Here is a 26,863-nt window from a genome sequence, read left to right as displayed (position 1 = left end):
GGTGGTACGGTACTTTTTCGGGACAGACAGAGTCACGCACGCAGAAGGCCTGTGAAATTGGCCCACTGTTTCCTTGGCTGCCTAGTCGAAGGTACTGCGGTCCTACTTAAAGATTCCCCACGTGCGCACTGGAGACCAACCATGTCTGATTGGCTACTTGGCCATCAGCAGGACAAGCAAGGACCAGGCAGAAACCAAGCTGAAATGACATGCTTACTCCTGGCACCAGACTCGGGGGACAGGTCAAGTGAGAGATCGTCCGGCATAGCCTCCTCGGCACTGTCCACAGAGCGCCTGCCCGACCCAAGGCGCACTCCGGAGTCCTCCATTTCCACGATGTCCAGAAATGGGAGCGAGAAGACGGACGACTCGGACAGGGAGCTCCGCTCCGTTGGCGACTGTCGACACAAGAACTCAACTATTAACACAGCGGGGGGGGGGGGGGCACCAGCCTCCTCACCAGAGCACCTCATCAGGCCCCCTTAAGACTGGGAACCTAATGAAAAGCGTGCCCGGTGCAGCTGGCACCGAGAAACGCTCTTTAGTGCAACTACGTCGCCTGGAGTGCGTTTCCGACTGGCGTCCTATTCTGTCCATGCATCCCAACTGGTCCCGAAGTGGCAACAAAAGCCGAAGCATCATGCCATCGCAATCCTGGCAGTTGGGTGCACAGATTTCGGAGAAAAAAAAAGCATGAGCAAACGAGTGTCGCTGTCGTCACGGCGTCCCAATTGCTCCTGGCTGCTGAAGCTCCGTATACTGTCGCAGCGGAGAGCGACCTGAACAGGCGTCCGCCACATCCACCCCCCCTGCTGTGACAACGCCAGGATCGGAGCCGGCAATAACCTCTATGACGTCATCGGGCAGAAATTGAGGGACCACTTTCTTGGGTGTGGAAAACACACCAGTCGGAGATGTGTTCCAGGCAGAGTAGTGCAACTACTACTTGAAGCTCGCTGCCTGCGTAAATATTCTCCTTCAGCCAAGTTCATGAAGAGATCAGCTAAAACTTAAAAATAATAAAAATTGCAAAGCAAATTGGTGTAGTAGTACACCGAATGCCGCGCTATTTGTTGATCTGGATCGGGGCTCAAGTCCCCAGTAAATGAGATCGGGAAGATTTTATTGCACCCGGTAGGCTCCTCTCCATATGGCATGTTTTAGGTTCAAATTCAGACCTGCATCTTAGAGAACTGCAACTTTCTGCAATAAAACATTGTTTGTGTCATATTGCAGACTTGTTCCATCGCACATTCCGAAGGCCTACATTCGTACCATGTTACTCTGAACATGCAGATACCTTAGTACACAAGTTGGCAGGCACTCGGAAAGGCTTGTAAAAAAAATCTGATGGCCAAATCTAATTTCTTTTTGTTTTTTTGTTACAATTGTAATGTTTCATTTAACTTTCAGCCACCATTGTAACTCACATCACCTGAAATGGAAGGCAAACACCCCAATGCCATCGCTTGCATCGAAAATACCATTTTCTAAACTTTTAGGACTGTGACTGACTGGATTGCATGGTGTAGGGTACATTCCCTTTCACGGTACGGTGTTGAGTTCTGGGTATCAAGCTTCTGGTTTCAAGGATTTCAGTCGAGGCTGAAACTATGGGCTTGGGAGCAGAAGTAACACTGGCAGTCAGATCTAATGATGTCGATGCCATCACTTTTGTGCAACGATGCATAGAGTTTGTCCGAGTTGCATGAAGCTCATCGTATGATTTCTCAGTCTGTGAAATCGGGCAGTCGTTAACACATGCAACCGAAAAACAGCTTCAGTCCCCACAAGAGACAGCAGTGGAAAAGCATGGGCTTCTTGAAAATGATAAAAACTAGGGCAGTGTGGCTTCAGCAGCAGCAGATGCACCCTGCCAAGGTGCTAAACTTGACACTGTATGAGTCAGTTTTTGTCCCTTTTTCGAGTTTATTCTTTCCGGTTGTTAAAGTTGCCAAGTTGCATTTTAATGCAAGTTTTAATAGGTAGGATTCTCAGTGTCATCTTGACAAAATATTTTGGTCATGATCATCTAAATCCTACAAAAGCAATATTAAATCATTTGTTGGGGTTTCAACTTTAAACATAGTTACCTTCTAATTGTATTGCACTGAATTTCACCAAAGGTAAAACACTGCATCAAGTTGGCCAAATGATCCTAGCTTGTAGTTTGAAGAGGAACCCCAATCAACTGAAGGTGATGGGACTAGTCTCGGCCCAAAGGCAATGAACTGACCAAATCACAAGCAAATGTTCTTTCGTGGCTGGAATATCTAAAAATGTAAACACATGGCTCCACTACTCTTGCAATGCTGATATTATGTAAATTTTGGAAGCGAGTGATAATGATATTGTGGCGGCTTTAAACTTTTACAAAATTCCAACCCAAGCCTTCCATGGAGTTGGCAGGGTGATTCGAGACCGCTTAGAGGGGCTTTCCGCTTAATTGCTTCAGTGCACTTGGAAGTAACTAAGAAAATAAGCAGATGCAGCGTGGTTTGCTTTGAGTTGTCAAACGAATTAATCCCAACTAACTGATCATAGCCCAACTTGAGGATGGACAGTTGCAATTTTCTATATCCTTCAAGTGATATGGATTTTAACTACACAAAATATGTGTCCGTCATTGCACACTTCACACTGTCACATACAAATCATCTGCCAGTTAAAAAGTAGTTGTTGACTTGCAAATGGTTCAAGCAGACAAGCATCGAGATGGTTCGTTAGTGTTAGCGGGCTTCCAGCGACCTGTTCCAGGTAGTTCACAGTTTTTCCGCTAGGTGCCGCATGTTTTGCTAAAGCTGCCAATAGGGGAACTGAATGGAGGACTGCCTCTTTGGAGAACAAATGAAAGCACAACCACCACATCCACCACATAACGGACTTAAAAAACCACATCTGGACTAGAAAAAAAAAATAAAAGAAGGATATCCTGTTTTGGAACATGTCGCCCCAGGAAAGGGAAAGTTGTATGCAACACATCCCACATTTTTATAGAAAAAAAAAAGATCATAAGTAATTATGCCAAGATTACAGTCGGCATGATACATGGAGGTTTTGGGGGAACTTGAAGGATTGAAAGGGTGTCTTCATGCAGCACCGGACATCAATAATGCAGGGCAATATAACAGTGAGATGACCCCTCAAGAATAAATGTTAAGCTCATTTGGTTACCTGTCAGCAGGAGGGTATTAGGAAGTTAGTTTCCACATGCACATCCCTGAGAAACAACATGCTATGCAAGGTAGACCCAGCCAAGTATTCTACTGTAGCACTATGCTAAGAAGCAGGTTAGGCAAAGCAATACCGAAAAGCAGTCCGTAGCACACACTGTCCAGGCAAGCCCACCTCTGCTTCCACAGCACTAGATGGCGACTCCTGCCTGACAGAGCTGTTCATCTCAAACACGCACTTCAAGATGTTCCTCATTTCACTGGCAAAATTAGTTTGCAGCTGATCAGCAACACCTGAAATAAAAGGAACAAATGTTCATAAAGAAATGGATAGTATTGCCACAGCATCTCCACTACAGTAACAACTGAATATTATTCCAACAATAATTATAAATTTCTGGAATAAAAAAAATACTTGCCAGTTAGTTTTTCATCAGATTAATCAGAACTTTAATAGCTGAGGTCACTATTACAAATGAAATAAAAAATCCAAGACACTCCTATTAGAGTGCTGGGTGGGTAGTTCTTAAGAGAGGCCCCTAAAGTCTCCATTTTTAACCTCCAATGACTGACAAAGAATGTTTAGCCCACATTCATTCGGAACAAAGTATTGTTTTAATTTAAAGCCAAGGCAGAAGCCGACCTAAGCATGTGCACTATGCTAGCCACTGTTCAGATTCAGAGTTTAAACCATAATTGTATGTAATCCACTACAAGTAACAAAATTACTTGGAGTTCCTTTTATTTGTTTTTTTTCCAGTAATTTTGTAACAGATTCATTACATTTTTTTTTGTGTAAATGTAAAGTAATTTCCTTACTTATTTACATAATGGATGTACTGTACTTCCTTACATGTTTATTTGCCAAAGAAAAAGGAGGGAAATTTAAACAGATAAAACAATCGTTAGAAAAAGGGGGTTTTCACTCTTGCAAATTTTACCGCAGTCACTCCGACTCATGCATTGACAAACACACAAAAAACGTTTTAGCATTCTTAGGATCATCAAAGCCTTTGTTTAGAGCACCAGCTTCTCGAATGATTTTTATTGTTGCCTTGTTATTTTGGATGTTCACAAACCATCGTTTGTCAACTTGCTTGCCTACAGCCAAGGCGAAACACACTAATAAAAAGACACTGACTTTGATGCAAACAACATTAGACGCTGGCAATCAAGTCACAGAGTACAGGTAGTTATTTCTAAAAAGAAAAAAAAAATGTTTTAAGTGCAGGTAAGCTGGTGTAGTGTATCTATATCAGTCTTTTTAAATCTGTTCATTCTTTCTTTGCTATCGAAGACACCAGTGATTGTTTGCCTCTTCAAGAGGCTCAAGGCTGTAAGTACACAAACAAGAATTAACAACGCCCCTCTCAGTTATAGTGACTACGACCACTTTCATAATGTCCCAACAGGAGAAGCTCAATCTTCGGCTGGAATAATATTGAACCCTAAAATCCACCGAAAGCAATGTGCTAATAACTGAAGGTGGTACAAGTCAAAGCATGATCTTTCATTGCTGCTCAAAAGATATTGGAACACTTTGCGTCTCTTGGAGAACAGGATGCTTTGCGCTGCTTTTCACCTTATTTGACCAAGACCAACTTGCTTCTATAGTCGAATGCAACCTGAGAACAATCTTTTAGCTCCACCCACAAGCGCATTGCGCCCATCTGAAGTGCCTCCGCCGTCGAGAAAGTAGTTCGCTAGCAACGTTGCTTTTTCTTCCTCCAGGAAACGTGTCTTAAACTACTACAATATTTATTTAATTCATTCAGGACATTTAAATAAGTTAGAATATGTTTTTGTCAATGAAATAGCTGTTTAGTAAAGAAAGTCATGTCCAATGTACCGTCTTCCCAATTCATTTTCTGTCCAAGATACTGTCTCACATACCGTCTCATACGTCTAACATACCTCTCAGCAGTGCTAAGTCTCGCGCCTGCTTCGAAATTTCTGTTGGCGATAGCGTCGCTGGATTCTCACGTTGTCGCGCAAAAACTGCTGCAAACGCAAGCCGATACCATTAAGATTTCGTGGCGTAACCTCGGGCACGTAAAACACGGTGCAAAAAAGCAGAATAATTGTCACGAGAAACTAGCGTCGCGTTGCTAAGGCCAGCAGCCATGTTGGGCTTTTCTTTTTTTTTTTCAAAAGGATCGCGATTGGTCCACGGAATCGTGACGTCATGAAAACGATTGGCTGGCGTTTCTCGGCGTAGGATTACATTTTCCTCTGAGAGGCATTTCCGGTTTTTTCTTAGCTTGCAACCGACTATAAAAGCTTCCGTTTTGTAGGCGAAGCGCTACGGCTGGCCTGACCTCATTTGTGAATTCCACGTTTTCGGAATCCCTGTCACACTTTTGTGCGTCAGCTTTTTGTGAGCATTTCGGAAATCGTAATGGTATTTTGTTTTGTATGTTTTTACATACAAAACATGTTCTCGAAAGCATAATTTTAATATTAATTTTTATAAAAATGGTAGCTGACGTAGGCTAGTAAGGATGTTGAAGATTCCGGACTTTCTGGGTGGGGCATAGTTACTGCCATTTTCTGCCGCTATGGAGGAACGCTGCCCGTGGCCTCAGCGAACGTCCGCCTGGAGAACACTGAGGTGCAAAGTACCGGCCCGTGCTCAGTGCGCTTCTGAACGGCATCAACGAACGGTATGTACGGCGAATGTGTGTATACATTTTCTTGTTTTAACAGACACCTTAATTGCCTTGGGTCTGTCCTGATGTTTTTATTGGTTATCACCTGTTATAACTTAAATCAAAAAATTTCCCTTCTCTCGTTTACCGACATGTCTGAACCAAGGCTCGACCTGTTCAGAACCAAGGGAAAATTAATATGGGAACCTAATTAATGATTAAATTGTCATATGTAATTGTTGTGTCTTACTATACTCGCGTACCACCATCTGGCGATACTTGTCGGTACACTAAGATTATAGTGACATAATCAGAGCTACATAAATCGATTCTTATTCCAGGCTTCGTCAGTTCAATTACGATTTTGACAGCTTCGTGATTCCAAAGTACAAAGCACCAGCTGCAACGATGACGCTTTGCTTTTTCTCCAGAGTAGAGACTTCCATTGCTTCACTGGAAAGGTATGATGCAGTGCATCAAGCGTTCGTGAGGCACAGCGTGGCAGTCGACATCTTCACGAATAAACGAGGCAAGGTGACCGACAAGACTATCGAGAGCCAACTGTTGTTCAAGATACTCAAGGTCAAAAAGTGGGACTGACGGCAGCAATAAACACTCGTAGAACCCTCTTCACTTTTGTTTCTTACCCTGGGACAGTAAGGTTGTAGGCAACACCGCAAAGGCAAGGGATTATTTTGTGGTTAAGTGTACAAGTGTACACTTGTGAGCGATATGAAGGTGCACAGCCCTCTTCTTGTTTTTGACGCTCCTGCAAGTTTTGGAACAAGCTCTGTTCCAGAAGAAGGCTAGAACGCAAAGTTTAGATCCCCAAGCCACGCACCATTTGAGACGTTGAGAGTTAACATTAACATAGCTTTAAAGAGCCGTAAAACAGGCAAGAAACCAGGTAAGGTGTTCACCTTCATATTGCCGGCGGGTGTATATACCATTCAAGCTGCTTACAGGGAAGAGGAGGCGGTGTTTTTTTAACGTAGGGGAAGCTACGATTGGAGATTGCACGCCGCACGCTCACTCTTTCAGTGCCATTGCAAATATCAAAAGTGTTGCAGCCATCAGAAGAAAAAAAAACTTCTCAAGTATGCTTGAGTTTATTGCAACAAACCCTCATCTTCTTCAGGGATCACTGAAGGCCTCTGATCCATATAGCAGTACATTCTTCTAAATAGTGTTCACACATAGAATGGCTTTCGGTGCATTTGTGTAAGGATCCCTTTTCCTTTTTGTTCAAAATTTTGAAGAATTAGGAATATAACAAAATTAGATGCGAGAACATGCCCAACCACAGAAATAGGAAATTTACCAAAAGTTCAATAGCCAAATTTAAAAAAAAAAAAAGAAAAAAAACACTTGTAAAGCATTTTTCCAACTTCCCTGATTGGCTCACTACATATAACAGTCTTAAAAAATCGGACAAGTATACCTGTAAAAAAAAAAAAAAAAAAGAAAAAGCTATTGCTGTCAGGACCGGTTATAACGAAACTTGCTACAGCGAAGCGATCACGATTTACCATTCCCTTTTGCACTTCGTTTACTGAAGTCGGTTATAACGAAATAGCGGATATAGGCAGCCGGCAACGGCCAGGCGGCGCCAGCAGGGTGAGAGCGCACGGTTATACCCTGCCTCGTAGTAACTTGGCAAACGACGAACGAGAAGCCCCACATTGCGTGCCGAAGGCTTCGAAATGCGCGACGTATACGAGCGCAACGCACGCATATTGGAGCATGACGCAGCGAAAAGCCTGATACTTCTTCGAAGTTGAGACGCGCTCCGGTGATACGCAGTCACGTTCCGATTGGCCCGCCAGGGCCGTACCTTCCGTTCTACTGGCACGTTACGCGACCACAGCTTCCTGGGATACCCAGTATTTCTTGCTTCAGACACTAGGCTCAGCGGCGCCACCAGAGTAATAGCTCAGGTTTGAACAATGTAGCCGCCACTCCCAGGGGTACCCAATATTTCTTGCTTCAGTCGCTAGATGGCGCCAAACCAAACAGCATTGCAGGTTGCCTATAGCGAAGTGATTTCAGATTCCCGTTGATTTCGTTGTAAGCGGTCTCGACAGTAGCCCTTTTGTAATGATGCGTTTTTTTCCAAGAGTTTTTTAATGGTTGCGTCTTTTCCAAGGGGATATACGACAAAAAAAGAAAAATCAATGCAGAGTTTTTTGTTTTGTTTTTTAATTATTGAAGCTGTTTAGGTTGAGAAGCATGAAATAAAAATACTGAAGGTGAAAAATTGCTGCCTTTCCATTTGGTTTTATTTCGGTGCGTCCACTTCCGTGATATTCCGGCGATCTCAGATTTCGAACCGGAGGTACTGTACAGAGCTCTATCGAATGATGAGCTCTCATCCTATAAATTAAATTCTGAGAAGTGTTAAAAGTTTGAATTAGGAGTACCGGCATTCTGATTGCCACTACTGCCGGAACAGCCCACACCCTAGAAAGGCAAAACACCGAAGACAATGTTTATAGTTCCCCAGTGACATAACAAATTACAGCACCTCCCAGGGTGCACGCAGTTTTGCGATTAGGCAGGAACTTTGAGCTATGTTATCGCCCCTGTAGATGCACAACTACCATCAAAGGGTTAACGTCCAGACAAGAACATGCAGCTTGAAGAGCTCGCCCATTGCTCACCAGATATGCATACGAAGAGCCGGTGAATCAGGTCCTCGCTGCTCTTGAACCGCGAACGGGCTTCGTTACGAAAAGCAATCTCCACGGCTTGTAGTGCCAGCGCTATTTCCTCGTCGTCATGACATTCCGAATTGTAGGAACTGGTGTCTGTGCTCTGGTAGCTGAAGGCAAGGGGCTCTAGTCACCACTTTTGTCAGGCAGAAAACAAACACGATGAAAGCTCGACCACAAGAGATCACCCACCTCATAGACTCGAAATCCGAAATGGATAGGCTCGAGAGGGACTTGCAGCTAGAGCAGGGAGATCCCAGCGAACTCCCGCCTTGCTCGCTCTGCAACCTTCGAACCTGCGGAACCACGGGTGCCCGGTCTGACGCGGTCGACAGCCCCGACGTTCGCCGCAGTCTCGAGTGGATTGCGGACTGCTCTGACGAGCGAGCAGCCTCCCTGGGCGCACCGGCCTGCAGCACGTCATTCAGGAGGGGCCACCAGCTCTCGGAGAGAGCGCTGTCGTCTGAGTCGTAGTTGCTGCTGTCGTCGTCACTCGAAGCCTTGTGGAGTGGAGACAGGAGGGTCTTCTCGGACAGTGTGCACTTCCGCAGCAGGGGGCTCCCTTTGCCCTTCTGCAAGGGCAGGATGGTCTCGCTGTCCGAAGCAGCAGCAAAATTGTGGTTGTAGAAGTCTTCGATGAACTGCTTGCAGTTCTGGTGGTTGCGGTAGAAGAGGTTGATGTAGATGTCGGAGTCGAGCACGGCGTAGTCGTCTGTGCCAAGCGATGTCTGCTCGTTTGTTAGGGAAGTCTTGGGCTCTTCCAGCTGGCACAGAGTCTTCTCGAGAAGCCAGAGTTCTTCTCGCGACAGGGTCCACAGCAGCTCCCTACAATGGAACGTGGCTTCCTCATCAGGCTCAATTTCCTTCTTTTGCAAGTGCTACTCAGTCAGGGGTAAGTTACTTTTAAAAAGTAATTCGTTACAGTTACAGTTACTTTCAGAAAAAAGTAGCGAAGTTACCGTTACAGTTATAGTTACTTTCAAAAAGTAATGACGTTACTTTTCAGTTACTTTTCTATAACACAAAAATTAAGGAAAAACTAGTGTTTGAAAGAAAAAAAAAAAACATGAATCAGTCGGGCTTCCACCATAGCGGTAAATTCAAACTTAATAATTTAGCTGGAAAATTAGTCAATATTATGAAAAGAATAAAGACCAAAATTCAACTGGATGTGTTTTCTCAGATTTGAACACGAAGACTTGTTCTCTGAGTACTCCTTGTTGCAAAGTTTGCATACTGCGGTCAAATAGTTAGCAAATACCTTCACCACAGAAAAATACTCTTTGTACGCCGACCATGCTAGTTCTTTGTTCTCATCAACATCCCTATCCTTGGTAGCACTAGCACATTGCTGGCTCGTTGACGGTTGCGCTGGGTTTATAGACTCCTTTGATATATTTCAGTTCGTACACGGCAAACCAAAAACAAGCCCTGCGCAAACAGCAGTTAATTTTGCCTCCACCGTTGAAACCACGCCGAAGTAGTGGCGCAAATCAAAATACGAAACATGCGCAGTGCGGAGTAGTGGCGCTAATCAAAATACGAAACATACGAAGTTCTCTCCGTGTGTATTGTTGTTTCACGGTTGATTCACCCGATTCAAAAGCGTGCGCAGAAAAAAGAAAAACCGCTACAGAGATAGTGCTTCAATATACTGAGATATAAGTGTTCAGTCACAAAGTACAAGCAAGTGCGTAAAGATAACTACATTCTTTTTTTTTTTTTCATCAAATGTACACGTGGCTATATTCGGATAGTGACTCGCGAGAAAGAACGTATTCTCAAGTTTATGCAAGGCCAATTGACACTGAAAATGTCGGAACAGACCATTTGGAAAGTGCAAGGAATAGCTAGATTATACTTGTTCAATGATATATTATTCACAAAGAACTGAAAAGTAACAACAAAAGTAACGTCGTTACTTTCATCATTACTTCAGAAAAAGTAATAGAACTACAGCTACAAGTTACATTCTTAAAAAGTAACCCGTTACAGTTACAAGTTACCGAAAAAGTAACGAAGTTACAGTAACGCGTTACTACTCAAGACTGGTGCTACTTACCGAATTTTACACAGAAGACTGAAGAATGGCCGGTACAACTCGGAAAGACGAGACAAATCCCTGTCAACATTCAAAGGCCCGTCGGGGAACAATAACAAGCCCCTGAAAAACATTGAATTAAACCAATCAGCACTGCGAGAGCTCAAGATAGAACAACTGAAGAGGTGATGCCTTCTGTACTTACGCAACAATTGCCAGTCTCGGAATAGTGAACATAAGTGCCGGATCATATGTGTCAACCATCTCCTGAGGTACCAGTTTCACCTTGATTGCCCTGAAATGGCCAAGAATCAAAGTGGCAAAACCATTCCAGCTCAGCAACTGGAAGATCCAGACAAAATTCTAGTTCACAATTCTATGATGTGGCCGATCACAGAATGACACTCCTAATCAGTGATGTTAAAACATGGCGAGGTCTGCTACAGTGAGTCACTTTTGTTTACTATTAACACTGTGGCCAGATACCATTGCAAAACTTGCAGTAATGTATTTTTTAGATACACATACTCATACTTCCCAAGATGTGGCTCATATTTAGGGTTTGGTGTTTTGGGCTCCGCAACAATTCGGTTTTAACCGAAAAAGGTATGTAGTTAAAAGCAATAGAACACAGCTGATGGGTGTTTGAGGAGGAGATAATTGTCATTTTGTGACCTTGCGACTCCCTTGTCGAGTTGCCAGCTATCTTCGACATCTCTTAGTTTTGCTGGGGCAGAGTTTAACAGTAAACAGTCTTTTGGTGGTTAAATTTTTGTTCTCCTTCATGATTGAACTTTGTCAAGTTTGCTGTCCTTTAGAGATGATATCTGAATTGTTTTCGCTGTCTGAAATATTCCACAGCTGCTCAATGTATGAAGGCATTTTCAAAATTTCTATCGTAGCTAATGACGAGGCTCAAGCACTGCGACCAGAGTTTCTTGAGCACATGAACTATCAAGTGCTATGAAAGATAGTACCGGTTGTCTTTGGGCACCTCAATTCAACTGACTAGTCAGCTTTGGCTACTATAGACTCTGTTTACCCCTAAGCTGACAGTGCGGTGGGAGCTACGCACCTGCTGGACCAATCAACCGCCTCCCATTCATTACCTGACCCCACTCTATGCACATGGGCATGGGCGGTAGTGATGCAGAACTATCGATAGTGTCGCAGAACTATTGATAGTAGACTATCAATAGTACTATCGATAGTTTTTCGATATTCGACGACTATTGATAGCTTTTTTTTACTAGTATCGACAGTCAGATTTCTGGCAACTATCGGTACTATCAATAGTACTATCGATAGTTTTGCATTACTAGAGCGAACACAGCTGCCGAACCGCCGCTCGCCTCCCTTCCTCCTCTCTTCGCCCAAACTCCCATCTTCGTCATCACTGAAAGCTGAACCAAAAATGGGATGTTAAGTGCTTCGGCTAGTTGGTGTTCCATTTAAAAAATTAAAGCGAGAAAAAGAGAAGAGGGAGCGACGCAAACTACTAGTGTCGCAAAACTATCGATAGTAAACTGTCGACAGTACTATCGAAAGGTTTACAATAGTTGACTATCAATAGTTTTCCGATACTCGATTAACAATATTTTTCCGATAATCGACTGTTGATAGTACTATCCTAGTCGACCATCGATAGTACTATCTATAGTTTTTCTATAGCTGACTATCGATAGTTTTGCACCACTAATGGGCGGAAGTGTGATCACGTGGCGAAAGATTGACGTATGACTGGCTCCAACGGGCACATAGGTTGCAACGCACTGTCAGCTTAAGAGTGAACGGAGTATTGTACTTGCTTCACCTCGGCAGCTCACCAGTTCAGAGTGAAAATGCACTGGTACAGAAGAGGAGCACTGAGCAGCCGTGGTAAATGGTGAGAAAGCGTTTCCGAAACCAACAGTTATGAACAGAAAAGAATGGGCATGCGTTAACGTAAAAAACCTAGGAAACTACATATGTTTTTATTACAATAATATAAAATAATTTCAACCTAGATGACCAGCAAAATTCCAATGCTTCTTGTTACGTGAAGGATCATGTTAACACTGGGTGGAGCCTGTCTATATCTGCCTCCTCTGTACTTCTCCGTGCATGTTTCATCAATATTTTAACGTTGCACACGCTACTGCGATAGATAAAAATGTTATTGTACAAAAATAATTACAAAGAACCCCCGAGCCGAGGCAAGAAAGGACAGCACAAACACAAAGTCTTAAACGGTGGTGTTTGAGACTCGGTGTTTGTGCTGTCCTCAGTCTCGGTGTTCTTTGTAATTATGTTCAATTTACACAGCACGTTTGTGCTCTTCGTTTTTGCTTATTTTATTAATTTTTCTCCTTCCATGCCAGGCTCAAACACATAGCCTCCAGATTGTTACCATTTTATATGGTAGATGCAAGCTCTCCATGACTAAACCTTGCTTAGCACAACCGTTTGTTAGTAATTGCCCAGAGCTCACAAAATAAACAAGCAACAGAAAGGCCACATACGGTCTGGGTTGAATGGAGAGACTGCACACAACAGCAAAAAAAGTTCTAAAAAAACTGGTATAGACTTTAATATGTATAAATATTAACTTAAAGAATTCCTTTCTAGATAATACCCCCCAAAAGTATGCCAAACCTGAAAAAAAAAAAAAAAAAAAAAACCAAACTATACTTTTTATTAAAATGTTCTATATTAAACTAAATGATTAAGCTCACAATAAATTTTTCAACAGTCATATGTTTGAATTTCAGCATCACAAAATGGCAAGACTGAAACACCACCTAAAGCCTGCAACGTTGCCAATCTTTGGTCCACTGCTTGTTGTTCCATATGCCTACCTGCACTGCCACAGTGCTAGGATGATTCCCCTTGTGCTAATGTCATCAAGCATGACAATATTTTCAATCTCTGAGCAATTGTCATTTCCAATCCAACTTGGTTAGTGCACATGTGCATGTCTGCTAGCTTTTCTTCCCTTCCTTTAAGATGTTGCAATGGGCCTAATCCTTTACAAATGAAGAAAACTACACCCAATTATATTAAGCAGTTGAGTAAGGCATTACCCACCTCTGCAGTGTTTCGGAAAACAGCACTACAACTTGCTGCTGCAAATGATACTCCGTAGCCGATTTCACAGGCACCATGGCACTGACGTAACTGTGAGAAAAATGTGTACTGTGTTAGATACTGGTGGTGATTGCAATTAAGCTTATGTGCCACATAGGTAGCTTACCTTAATTCAAATTCTGCAAAGAGCCTATCGAAGGTCTTAAGGGATTCTTTAACCTGCAAGCAAGCCCCACCATTCAGTTTTGCCAGAAAACAGTCACCAAAACACAACTGACCTTTCCCGGGTATTCGTGAGGGTTCCGAAGGCACTGTTCACGCAAAAGACACCTGACATTGTCCAGAGACCTCGTAAGGGCCCTCGCCAAGGGTCGCATCTGTGAGCTCTCTATCTCCCTGTTCATAATATTCGAACCGGCAGCAAGACACTGTAAGAGACCACAGACAAATTTTACACAAGTTGAGACACTTAACTGAAGAATCAAGGAGCGAAAGAGTGTTTGCTTTACACACCTCGGCACCAAACCACAGCAAGCCCGACATGTTCTCCTGCAGCACGTCATCGGGAAATTTGGCACGGAAATCGCGGTCAGCACGGGAGTCCGGAATGGCCTCATCCATAATTTCGTGGCAGATGCCCAAGACCTGAGGAAACATAGCAAGGTTCAGCGAAGGCCATAGACACCAATGCGTAAAGCGAGAAGACAGAGAAGCGTCGCCTGACCCTGTCTTGGCAGACCCGGAGCTGGTTGACCAAGGCAGAACAGCGATCGGGGTCTTTCCTGCCATCAAAGCTGTCAAGCTCGGTAGCCACCAAATTGAGTTCCTGGTCAGCCCAGTAGAACTGTGCCAGGGCCGAGGTGTCCTCCCTCTGCAATTGACCAGAGACAAGCAGGGGTTGCACAACCTTTATCCATGAAGTGTATCGGAACAAGCTTGCAATCAACTTCGGAAGGTGCTGAACTTTCAAAGATTTATCTTGCCAACAGCATTATCATCACCACAAGAACACAAGATGCTGATTGGCCCATAAACATAATAACAATACTCTACTTTCCCGGTGTCCACAAACAGCTACACAACTTCCTCCGTGACATACAAATTGACAAAACATACAGTGCTCAACGAAACAAAAAAAGACCAGCGGAGCGCTTGACCCTAGCTAGAGTAACTGCATATGCTCTGCATATATGAAGTTGTTCTAGTGTATACTAGAATCACTAGATGTTCCCAGAGTACCGAAACTCCCAAGCTTTGTTTCAGAACCGAGTTGCGGTGCAGCAGTCGCGCTCCAACCCTCCCCAATATGGAGCTGCCCTGTGCGGTCGAAGCAAATCGTGTACAATGTAGCATTCGCTCTCGTGTGAGCTCTGCAATCCACTTTCCTGGTCTGAGGCGACACTGGTTTGTTTTTATTGAAGTTCTTTTCGTCATTCCGAGTGGTACATGACTTGCTCCTCGCTTTCTCCATCTCTCTCCCTCTCACCTCGAAACACATTGAAGTCAGGTGTTTGTCTTAGCATCTGAGGTGTAGAGTTTGGAACTCAGCACCAGCGCAACCGGAGCGAGCAAACGAGCTGACAATCCTCCGTAACGAACCAGATTAGCCGCTACTTGATATAAAAAAAGCTAGAGAAAATCAATGCACCTTCCATTCCGTCCTAACTCACTGATGCCCGGAGCTCCCACCCGTGCATACCCGCCGTACCCGTGGTAACGCGGAAATGTTTTATATAAATTTTTTTGTTGTTCTGGGTCCATCCCCAAAATGGCAGACCGATAACTTTCACCACGGGCTAAACCAGCCAATCATAACTGGATTCTGCGGGATTGACTTCCGGCAAGTGGGGCAGTCGGAGATAGCTATCAATAATGATTGCCTAGAGTTGGTGTCACAGTTCAGAGACCCAATCGACTTTAATTCTTACGACTATCTTTTACAATGATTGGGTTACGAAGAACACTTCTGAAAATAACACCCCACTAGCAGGCCACCTATAACGTGTGCTGGATAAAAATTGCACCAAGACCGCTTTGGTAGTGTTGGTTGGTAATACCAACAGTACTATACAGGGTGCGGCCGGTATTTGAGAACGAACACACAAGTAAAGCAAAAACTAGCCATGTTTCATTAACACGGACCCCGTTAACATGGATACTCCGCTATAGGCCAACACGTGGCCCTGACGTCACGCAGCTGCGGTGGCGCTGTCGACGGCAATGCGCATACGCAGACGCTTCACGCGAGTTCAGTTTCTGCGCACGCGCAGTGCCCGGTGGCTAGTGTGACGAGTATGGCATGCCTTTTCATTTCCTAGTTGAGGCTGGAGGTGGCCATCTTGAATGGAATACTAGAGACATGGCATACACATGCAGTTGAATTGGTCGACCGCATGCCATGTTTTCGTGCCATTTGTAACAGACGAATGACTCTAAAGAAGTTCTGTATCATTAGCACAACTAGCTGTTGATGAGCGCTGGTATCATTCTTTACATTATGTATGAGAACTGAAGCCAAATACTGCATGCCTAAACTTTTACCTTGTTGAAAAGTGGAAATTTGGGCAAGTTGGTTCATAACAGGGTCGGGCAGTATCGCGACAGTATTTCAGGATGATGTGAGCCCTAGTCCGCCCTGGCCCCAGTGCAGGGTGGCAGTGACATGCCCTCGCATCACCTGGGAGTGCCATAAGCACTCCACACACAGGACCGCACACCTAAATTCCTCATCCCACAAAGCCACCCGAGCACCGGAATCACATTTTCGACTTGTCGCGTGCGGGCAGCAGGCCTTCCCTTGTAATAGAACTTTTTCTCTCCCTCTTTTTCTCTCTGTCCTCTTTGTCCCATATCCCTCTCTCCACACCACCGTCTCAAATGACTAGTCAAGCCAGACGGCGGCTCATTTTATTTTTATGTAAATAAAACGTTTCAACAGCAGCAGTCACAAGCGGTTGCGAAGCAGTCGGTCACACTCAAACGCGTAATGTCATCTGTAACAGACGAATGACATTAAACGAATGGCATTAAAAAAGGTATTAATGATTAATGAGCATGTAACTTTTGGATAATAACATTAACAACTACAGACATACAATGAGAATAAAATGAGAAAATTATGACCAACTCAAGAATACACACGAAAAAAAAACAAAAAAACTTATGAGTGCCCTGCACAATCTTGTGAATATTTTTTATGCTCGACTTTCAAGTAAAAACAAAGTCTAAACAGGCGAACAAAAGGTCTCAAACACCAACCTAATAGGTGCATCATACACAGCGATGATATAAACATGAAACAAGCAAGCAATGGAGTCTAACATTCAACATGTTGGGCTTCAATGAGGGAAACGTGGCTGAAAAAGGCAAGGCTTCTTGTCCACGCACATGCCGAGCTATAAGAAGAGAACAATCTTGTTTACCAGAATGCAACTGAGCCCACTGAGAAAAAAAAAAAATTTTCGCGACACTAATTATTTAGTAGTTGTTTCTGGATTAAGAGACGGGATGGGGCATTACTGATACACCACTTGGACATGCCAGCAACGCCGGATTGAATAGGTCTACAATCAAGAGGGGATTGATTGCACATTTAAAAAAGTTTGATGTCATCAGCAAACAGACGGACCTACACAGGAAACAATATTGTATATGAATAAAAGAAACAGTGAGTTACTCCTAGCGTACAGCGGAAGTTGTTACAAAATTCTTTGACAAGCAATTACCAACACAAACAGTGTTCCAATGCAAGCTTGGCTAACTATCAAATTAGTCACAAAGCATAGGCCCATGTAATGAACACTTCTGTAACAAGCTTTTCCATTCAAGAAAGGCCATGATAAAGCAATCAAACTCAAATTTAGGGGTTTTGCATGCCATACCAACAAAGGGCATCTGGCATGCCTCAGCAGAGGACTCAGGGCTAACATCAACCACCTGGGGATCTTTTGAAGTGCAACTAAAGTCTCTGTTACCCCATAGCACCTTCTCCGCAGTAAGCCTCCGTCAGATTGTGGGCACCTCAACTAAGATTCCAACGTGCCACCTGATGAAAAACACAATCAACTATGGAAAACTTGTCTAATAATAAAAAAAAATTTGTCCACTGCTGTAGTTCTTGCCCATGCATTGTTCCACATATGCTGTTTTGCACTAAGACACCAAAACACTGCGCCAGTAAAACAAATTTTCTCTATTGCTGTTGCCATAGGAACAAGTTTCAAGTTTCATGAAGCTCGCAGAGCAAAACTACCTCCTCAGAACAAGCAGCTTCTTTGCTAGCCATTTGTGAATTGAAGACTAGTCCATGGGCCAGCAAGCACAGCTCTTTTGCAATGCACAGAAAAGAAAATGCCTCGCGAGTTTTCAAGGTAATCAGCACTTCATAGGTGCTTTAGTGCCCCCAATCACCACCCCACCCTCCAGGTCACATCCCACCCTCCAGGTTAACCAACGAGACTGTATTATTATTATTATTATTATAATTATTATGTTCCGATTAAAAATTTCAGTGTGGATTACAGAGAAAGTCACAAGGTGGTAACTGGGCACATGCATGTGATAAAAGAGCTTGCTTCTCAAACTATATTTTACAGTAGTAGCCGTTAGTGTACCTTTCCAACGAAATCCGTCGTAGTTTGAATGCGAAAACCCACGTGATCACAGGAAGAGGGGCGAGGACGAGGGGGAGAATGTCAATGTCCATCGTCGCCCCTAGCCCAACTATGTCATCTCTAGGAAAACTCTCTCTCTCTCTCTCTTTCTTTCTCTCTCTCTCTCTCTCTCTTCCCCCCCCCCCCCCCCCCTTTCTCCCGTCGCTGTGGGGTTCTTGCGCTCATGCTCTCCGTGCCACAGTGTTCCGCGCGCCTAGAAAAAGGCAAAAAGAATGTGCAGCCGCAGATGACGAGTTGCGGGATCACGAGGCAGACGCAAAACGGCGGATGCGACGGGACCTCGTTTCCTTTGCTGTGACGACCGCCGAATATCAGAGGGAATTGCTGGACAACCCCTCGGGTACTCGTGTAATGTGTGCGACTGCTTGTGGTTTCTGAGAGGCCTGACGCCCACGCAATCCAAGCATGTCTTCGTTCCGGTCCAAAAGTGGTTCCCCGGTCAAAAACGTGCAATTTCAAAGTCTGCACAACATGCAAGTCTACTTTGGGAACTGGCGAAGAGCCCAACCTGCCCACTAAAAGCAAACAATAATGCAACAGCTACCGCTGTCAATCGTAGTCACACAATGGTCAGAAAGCAAGACATTAAGGGCACAGGGTAAGGGAAAGTTTAAAAACAAATAGATTTTAGTTTTACTTTCTTTTTGTTTTGAGTTTTTTTTTGTGCACATTTTTTAGTCACACTGTTCTTAGAAAGTCATATTTCGGGCTGAAAGACACTTTCCGAATGCAAGCAGCAGGTGACCATGCCCCCTTTTGGGATTCACTCCCTGTTTATAAATACATTTTCCAAAAAAAAAAAAAAAGAATCAAAAACAGATTTAAAAGCATGTCGGGAATGAGAAACATCTTAAAAATTATCTGGCAACTATTGCATAGCTCTTTTTTAACCAAGAAAATCCCGAGACGCTGTGCACATTTTTTCCACATGTGTACTTCCAAGCACCCGTGTTTTTTAACGACAAAATGGCGACATTGGATGCTGTTCTTTCATTCAATGATGGCAGCATCGCACGAGCTAATATTTTGGAGTCCTGTGGATCGAACCCTGGGTGGAACACCAAGTGGCTGAGGGAAGTTGACCTCACTCGAATATACCTTGTGGACCGAGCGACACGACAGGTCACAAAAGAGGCCCAGCAAGCAAAAAGATAAGCCATAAAGCGAAGACATGACTAACTACGACTACCAAGCTGGAGGCTATTGAAGAAAGGACTCTGAGGGCGTTGGTGCCATTAGAAACTTGTTATTCACCCGTTTTTGTTTTTTTTACTTTAAACTTGACTATCTCAAAACAGTGTTTTTTAGTGCATAGGTACCATTATTTCCGTAACCTGCCTTTATAGAGGGTTGATTTTTTTATTCTTGCCACCTACATAGGTATTGCAACATACTGAACTAGAATTAAAAATATGCACCTAACAGTTTTTGTGTTACACATTTTTTTTTATTCACTAAGAGAGCTAAAATTTTAATACTAAGAAAAAAAAAACATTGATAAAAATTTAATTTTCAATTGGTTTAAATATTTCTAGTGCAGTAGAAAAAACAAAATTTATAACAAAATGATATATATATATGACAAATACTCCTAATAATTACCGAGAAAAATGTTCCTCAACAACATACATGGGGAGTAACTCTGTGCCCTTGAAAGGCCCCTAAAAAGAAAAAAAAAAGAAAAATTTAACAGTCTGGGTGAGACACGTTTTTCGGAGCAATATTGACGGCACGAGATGCGATTTAGTCGGCAGTCACCTCCTTTACACTTGTTTTCTCTCTCGGCAATTCGGCGGCCGCGTGGAGGAGGTGGATCGGCTTCGCCTTGACGACGGAGATGGTCATTTTGAACTTCTTGAACTTCTGAACTTCATGAACTTCTCGTGAAGAATTTCAAATAAATCTCTCGCCGTCAATGTTACTCTAAAAAATTATTTTTTTCTCGTAAAATTTATTTTTGAAACGCGTGTCCCAACGAGACTGTTGAAAAAAAAAAGTATTTTCTTTTCAGGGGCTTTTTAGTACTCTCAGGGGTAGAGCACTGTGGTGTGAAAGCCACTTGTCTAAAGAGCGCTTTTAGTGTTTAAAGACTGGCCCTTAGATCACTGGAAGATATCTTGTTTATGTATCAGCTATGATAATGTGCTTTACACAGGAGATGAACAATTGGATAAACTGTAAAAAGGAATTTAGCTGAAGTGAGAACTACCACTGATTGAGTGGTAGTTGATATTTGCCTTAAAGACTCATGATGTCAGAATGTGCTGATAACTATACAATTATATTCTTAGATGTTGCATAAATTCGAGAAAAACACCTCGCCAAGGTTCACTTCACAAATTAAAGCAACAAAACCCATCATGTCAAACATTTCAAGACTATAATTTCTGTCAGAAACAAAATCCATAAGGAAGTCAATGCTTATTAAAAAAAATATACCTAAAACAAGAAAAAAAAAGTTAATGACTACAAAATAGTTATTTGAGCGAGTTGTTAATTGCTAATGCATCCAGACTGCAGCAGACTAGTCTGCTGCAGTCTGGATGCACCGGATGTTTGTGAGAGAAGAGGATTGAGTCTTTTTAAAGGAGCTGTGCAACAATTTCAGGGCTTTGCTTAAATAATTGTGGAAGTTGATGCCTGACACTTCTGAAGTGAACTACAGAAAACCGATTTTGTCTGGATACCCTAGTTTTTATTAAAAAAAATGAAAGATCCAGGTTTTTGCCACCCCTCAACTTGTGCATTGTCTTCCGGGCATACCTCGGCAAACCTCACTCATGAGGGCCCTCACTCACCCTCATCTTCACAGGTGAGGTGAGGGTGAGTGAGTTTCTGAACCAGGAAAATTCATAGTGTGAGGGTGAGTGAGGGCCGTGAGGGCTGTGAGGGCGGTGAGGGCGGTGAGGGGTATGAGGGCCATGAGTGCATGAGGGGCGTGAGGGGCGTGAGGGCGGTGAGTGGCGTGAGGGCCACGAGTGCATGAGGGGTGTGAGGGTGGTGAGTGCGTGAGGGGTGTGAGGGCCATGAGGGCAGTTAGTGGCATGAGAGGCGCGAAGGCCGTGAGGGCCGTAAGGGCCGTAAGGGCGGTGAGTGCATGAGGTGTGTGAGCGCCATCGAGTGCGTGAGGGCGGTGAGTGTGTGAGGCCCCCTTCAGATGGAGCATCTTTCTCAGCAATTTTGGTGTTAATGGCGGGTTGTTCTCTAGCTTTCCCTAGATTGAAACGAATTGCTGAGATCGGGTCCGGCCCGAAATAAGCAAGCAACTAGGAGCAATTCGAATATGTTTGAAACGGCTCCATCCAATCAGGGACGCAACATTTTCACGTGATACTTCGTGCCAGTGATGATGACACCGAAAGACTTTGTTCTGGTTTGAAATCGATCGTTTTTGGAAATAAACTGTTTCAGAAAGGTGCACGAGTATTCTTAACGAGATTTAAATGCATAAAAACATGTTTATAACGCATAATTTTTTCTAAATTGTGCAAGAAAAAAAAAGTTGTGATAAGATGGCAAATTGCAGCAATTGGTTGCTGCGTATGATCGCGAGCGGCCCGTGTTGCTGGTGTTGCGACGTAAAGTTTCTGGGCGAAATTGCCCCATCTAAAGCTGGCCTCAGTGGCGTGAGGGCCATGAGTGCGTGAGGGGCGTGAGGGGTGAGAGGGCCGCAAGGGCGGTGAGTGGCATGAGGGCTATGAGTGCGTGAGGGCCGTGAGGGCGGTGAGTGGCGTGAGGGCCATGAGTGCGTGAGGGGCGTGAGGGCGGTGAATGCGTGAGGGCCGTGAGGTTCAGTAATGGTGAGTGAAGGGCTGAAGGTGAGTGTGACTGTGAGGATGAGGGTGAGTGAGGGGCTGAAGGTGAGTGTAGCTGTGAGGGTGAGGGTGAGTGAGGGGCTGAAGGTGAGTGTAGCTGTGAGGGTGAGGGTGAGTGAGGGGCTGAAGGTGAGTGTGGCTGTGAGGGTGAGGGTGAGTGAGGGCGACCTAAAATGCCGACCTTAGCTTCCGGGTCACGTGCGCAGTGGCGTCGATGGTGTAGTTATCAGTGAGCAACGAGAACTCATCCGCTTGCGACCGCGTGACCACGTGCTGGCGGACGCAGCGCGAACAATATGGTGAAAGGAGGAAAGTCTCATCCGGGTCCGGCCCTGTCCCCCTCCCCCTCCGGCTTCTTTCGGCTGTTCGCGGTAGCAGATAGAGCTGACGGTTTTGCGGACCTAGGATAGATGGCGCCACTAAAACTCTCTATAATAAAAGTTTTGTCGAAGATACCAGGTTTTTGCCGCATTTATATTTATGTTGGAACGACAAGATTTATAGAAAAGTAACCTTGTATCGAGCAGGTATTCGCACAACTTGCTATCTGTCTACAAAACCCCCATTGACGTCATGCTGTGTGTTTCTCATGGTCGCCGCTCGCGGCTGCAGGTCGGGGAATATTCTAAGTTTTGCCTCGCTATTGCGCGGCGGAATCGCAACATTTTGATGAAAGGAGGTGTGCTTTTTGTCATTTTTGACAAGGTGAACAATGTCAAAAGTAGAAAATGCCAATTCTCTCAACGTTAAACTCGTTGCACAGCTCCTTTAACCGATCAAATGAACTATGCATCGCAAAACCTCCCTGAGAATGTGTCGCTAGCGGTGGTGATGAACGCAAAAGTTTGACAATGTGACGTTACCTGGAACAAAAGGTAAATGAGAAAGATAAATATCTTTCCTCTCTGCTGACCTCCACCTATGCCCAATATCATAACAAAAACAAGAACCGACATTGCGGATGCACCTGGCATTTATATCAATGAAAAACACTTCTCAGCAAAAAAAAGTGTCATAATTCTAGCATAAATTTTCTTTTTTTTGTGTTTTTTTTTGCCCACAATGTAATTTCTTGTTTTGACAATATTATGCCTGGGTAGACATCGACTCAGACAAATTTCGTTTTTCTCGTATCTTTTGATTCAGGTAACGCCATATTGGCTATGTTCCAAATCTTACCCAAATGGATCCGAATTACTCCGGCGGGTCGTGTCACGTGGCAACACAGATAGAAAAGCGCTGGACGCGGGTAGGTTTTGGAATGCCAAGGTACAAAACCCTTACACTGGAGTGAGATCGAGTAAATTTTGGAACACGGCCACTCTCAAACTATCATCATTGCTAGCGTCACATTCGACCTAGAGATGGCGCTGCTGTTGTGCTATGCTTGTGCTCGAGGATGCTCGTGCTTAGTAGTGATATGGGATTCTTTATCATGCTCCATTCATTCCAAATTTAGAAGTATACTGTTAAGAGGCCTAACCTTACTGATTTATTTTTCTAATAAGAGATTAGTTAATGTTGAAATAGAAGCTTTGGATAGGTGCTGCAAGCCGACGTCCGAAAGGGTTCAACCATATTCAACTCGCTCATCTATCCATCCATCCGTGTGGATAGATGGAAATTTGACCGCCCCATATGCTCTCCGTGTTCACGCACGAAAATCTGGAGATAATTGCACGTATTACGTCGCATGTTATCGTTCGGAGAACAATTTTAGCGGGAAAAGGTGCGGTACTCTTCGGTATTTTAGTGGAAACTGAATCGTATTGCGAGAGTACAGTTGAAATTTAAACAACCGCCTGTACGGATATCCGCGGCGTCGCCGGCTGCCGACGCACTTAGGGAAGCATGGATCTCGACAATAAAAACCCATTTCCAGGCAACTTGCACTATTCATGCTGAACGCTCGTTTCCCCGCGTCGTTTCGCAAGCTTGGAAATGCAACAAACGAGAAATGCCAAGCCGGGTACTTTCATACTATTTTTTCCGGAAGTTGTCGAATCACTTGTTCTATACATTTTCTCGCACAACTCGCAGAAACATAAACGTTATGCACGGAGCGAAGTTTGCCGAGGGTTTTTGGAAGTCTCGTACAGTAGATAGCTACTAGAGTGTTTGAGTAGATCGTTCAGTCACTCCTGCTGCACTATCCGCTACGACCTCCGCTATATGTAGCGTAGCGGAACCATCATTTTAAGTTTTAGTAGAACGTTAGCAACCCGGTACGGATTACAGCGTTACAAGAGCTAACGCAACGCCACTAAAGGCTCTTTCGGACACTAAGGCTCACGTAAAACAGAATTGTAAAGGAATTCTTCGCAATTTGTTTTATTAACAACGTTATGTTTATAAAATATTTTGTTTTTTATTGAATAATGTGCTAATGATTGCTTCTTTTGTAAGTAAATGATTATTATTTTTGTAATTGCATTTTTTGTTTCCGTGGCCGTATTTAGCATGTCCGCCATAAATCGCTACCTGCTGCAGTCGTAGAATGGCCTTGTCGCGGTTACTTCTCGCAGCAGCAAGATATAATCCACCCCTGAGAACCGCGATCGCGAAACGCAGAGACCGGACAGGCGCGGCGTGGCGGCCATCTTGAATTGCGTCCCTTGCTGGTACTCGCTGGCTCTCCCTTTTCTCGCCAAGACTCGCTCTCGTGGACCCACGCTAGCACGCAGCGCTACGCGCCTCGCTATTTTGGTCCGACAGCGCGCCTCCGCAACGTTTCCGCTAGCAGCGCGCATGTGCAGTAGCGTCGTCGCTCTAGCGTATAGCAGAGCGGGAGAGCCAAAACGATCTACTAATAAACTCTCTACTAGCAGCAAGAGAGTCATTGCCGCTGAAGCCGACGCGTTTTTATTTTGTCGTGGCGTGGGTGCGTTTGTCGGAGTGACACCAGCTGCACTACGTTGCGCAGAGGAATGGGTGCCTCTTCTATAGGAGAATTCAGGGGAAGCTCCTTCCACCCCTTTAACAGAGCGAACGCTGGAGAGCGTCTCAGCAGAAAAGCTGAATGCTGCTCGAGCAGCATGTTAAATATATTCTTGGCCATGGAGAGAGAAGTGAGACCGTCCAAAGGCTTTTGATATAAATGTCATGTGCTTGCCTGCAAAACGGGGTGCAATATTCTCCCAACTCATGAACATGCAAGGAACATAATTTCAGCGTCTTAAACACTTATGCCGGGGTCACACTGCTTATACATCATACAAAAGACAGTCTGCATACAGATTCGAACGTGACACACCGCGAGATCACTGCTTCGAATGCCGCGTGGCAATGAGTTCAAGGAGAAAACTTTGCTCGCAGCATTTGAACCACGGATATTGCGATGACTCGTGTTTGCAGACTGTCGTTTGTATGGTGTACGAGCAGTGTGACCCGGGCTTTACGCCGCCACTTCGCCAAGCCCTCGCACGATTGCTTTGTGTCGTGCGGGGAGGTTCATAAAAAAATTGCCCCCGCCGATAGCTTTCGGTATTTATAACCTAATTATAAAGGTAAACGAAGCACGTCGGTATCAGCTCCCTCTCAGTGTTCCGCCAAGTTCCCTCGCTGGCCGTTGTGCGCCGTTAATGAATGCCCAGCCGGGGCCTGGTGTGGAGGCCCAGCGTCTTGTACACCGAGTAAACAAAGTCTCGCTCCTCGAAGTGCTTACGGCACACAACGGCCGACGTTGACGGTGCCTTTCCCATCCTTAGTTTGATTGTCCATGCTTTCTTTAACTTCGACATCCTCGGTTGGTGAAAGATAACACCAGCTTCTTTTGGAGATTTGCATTGCGGCACTGAACAAGTAGGTCAACTAGATCACAAAGCCTATGGTCACGAGGAAATGGGATGCTAGAACGCGAAGCAGAGTCCTACGTCTGACGTCACGGTACACCTCACGCAATCAAGACGCAGCAACCGCAGCAACACTTGCATTCTCTCTCGGGGCTAATAGTTGAGATCCGCAGACGGTGGGTTGGCACGACATCCGAGGCAAGTGAAACTGTTTAGGTTAAGGTGGCACGCATGCATACAGGCCCATTTACACACACTAACGTTTCCTTACGACAGTGTTCTTGTGATCTCTTACGACGAGTGTGAACACGCTGGCACCACCTACTAGGTGACCCTGGAACAGCATTTCACTAGAGTCAAAGTTTTGCTGTATTTGCAAGTTCAAATGTATGTACCATCTCTCATAGATGGTCGTTTATAACATTATCAAAAGTTTTTCGAGCCAACGAAAAACGGTGCATAAAAACGAAATATAAAATATACGGAAATGTCAAGTGTACCACGGCTACCCTAGAGGTGGCGCCAAGCGTGTTCTCTCGTCGCAAGAGATCTTAAGAAGTTTTAAGGCACTCGGTCGTAAGCAGCTGCAAGTGTGTGAACCAGCCTTGTCACTTCGAATCGAGCAGCGCAGTGTCCTTCCTAGCTTCAACACTGTAGAGACCGAGAGCTGGCATGTTCTGCTTTCCCTTGGGCTACCCTTGCTTTACATACTAGCAAGAGTGTGGACTACTCTGGCAATCCATTTATGCATCTTTTTCTGAAAACCCTGGCAAAACCTGCTTTGTTCCCACCTGGTGCTGCGGTTTTCATTCTGGTCGTTAAAACAAACCGAATCGGGCAGTATCATGTATCTCTACTCTGAAATCGCCTATGCACCGCAATTTACGAGTGTACGTGTGCTCTAGTACAAAATAACCGTCGCGCAATTCGGGAAACGACGAGCAG

At 44.4% G+C, this 26,863-nt stretch overlaps 1 protein-coding gene across 1 annotated transcript in view; it reads right to left on the bottom strand.

Moving 5' to 3' along the window:
- LOC8027158 (lateral signaling target protein 2 homolog) overlaps positions 1 to 26,863 on the bottom strand; it is a 53,972-nt gene that overhangs the window by 2,618 nt on the left and 24,491 nt on the right. The window contains exons 2-12 of the mRNA XM_029989506.4: positions 14,364 to 14,510; positions 14,153 to 14,284; positions 13,918 to 14,067; positions 13,806 to 13,858; positions 13,640 to 13,729; positions 10,779 to 10,868; positions 10,595 to 10,696; positions 8,725 to 9,357; positions 8,482 to 8,642; positions 3,349 to 3,467; positions 218 to 398 (exon numbers count right to left, since the gene is read on the bottom strand). Coding sequence (XP_029845366.2) covers positions 218 to 398; positions 3,349 to 3,467; positions 8,482 to 8,642; positions 8,725 to 9,357; positions 10,595 to 10,696; positions 10,779 to 10,868; positions 13,640 to 13,729; positions 13,806 to 13,858; positions 13,918 to 14,067; positions 14,153 to 14,284; positions 14,364 to 14,510 — 1,858 coding nt within the window. The remainder of the gene's footprint in view (positions 1 to 217; positions 399 to 3,348; positions 3,468 to 8,481; positions 8,643 to 8,724; positions 9,358 to 10,594; positions 10,697 to 10,778; positions 10,869 to 13,639; positions 13,730 to 13,805; positions 13,859 to 13,917; positions 14,068 to 14,152; positions 14,285 to 14,363; positions 14,511 to 26,863) is intronic.

This window comes from Ixodes scapularis, unplaced genomic scaffold (genome assembly GCF_016920785.2).
Source record: "Ixodes scapularis isolate PalLabHiFi unplaced genomic scaffold, ASM1692078v2 PGA_scaffold9__187_contigs__length_104089568, whole genome shotgun sequence".
Taxonomy (NCBI): Eukaryota; Metazoa; Arthropoda; class Arachnida; order Ixodida; family Ixodidae; genus Ixodes; species Ixodes scapularis.
The sequence above is the reverse complement of the archived record's forward strand: the minus strand, read 5'-3'. Positions and strand labels throughout refer to the sequence as shown.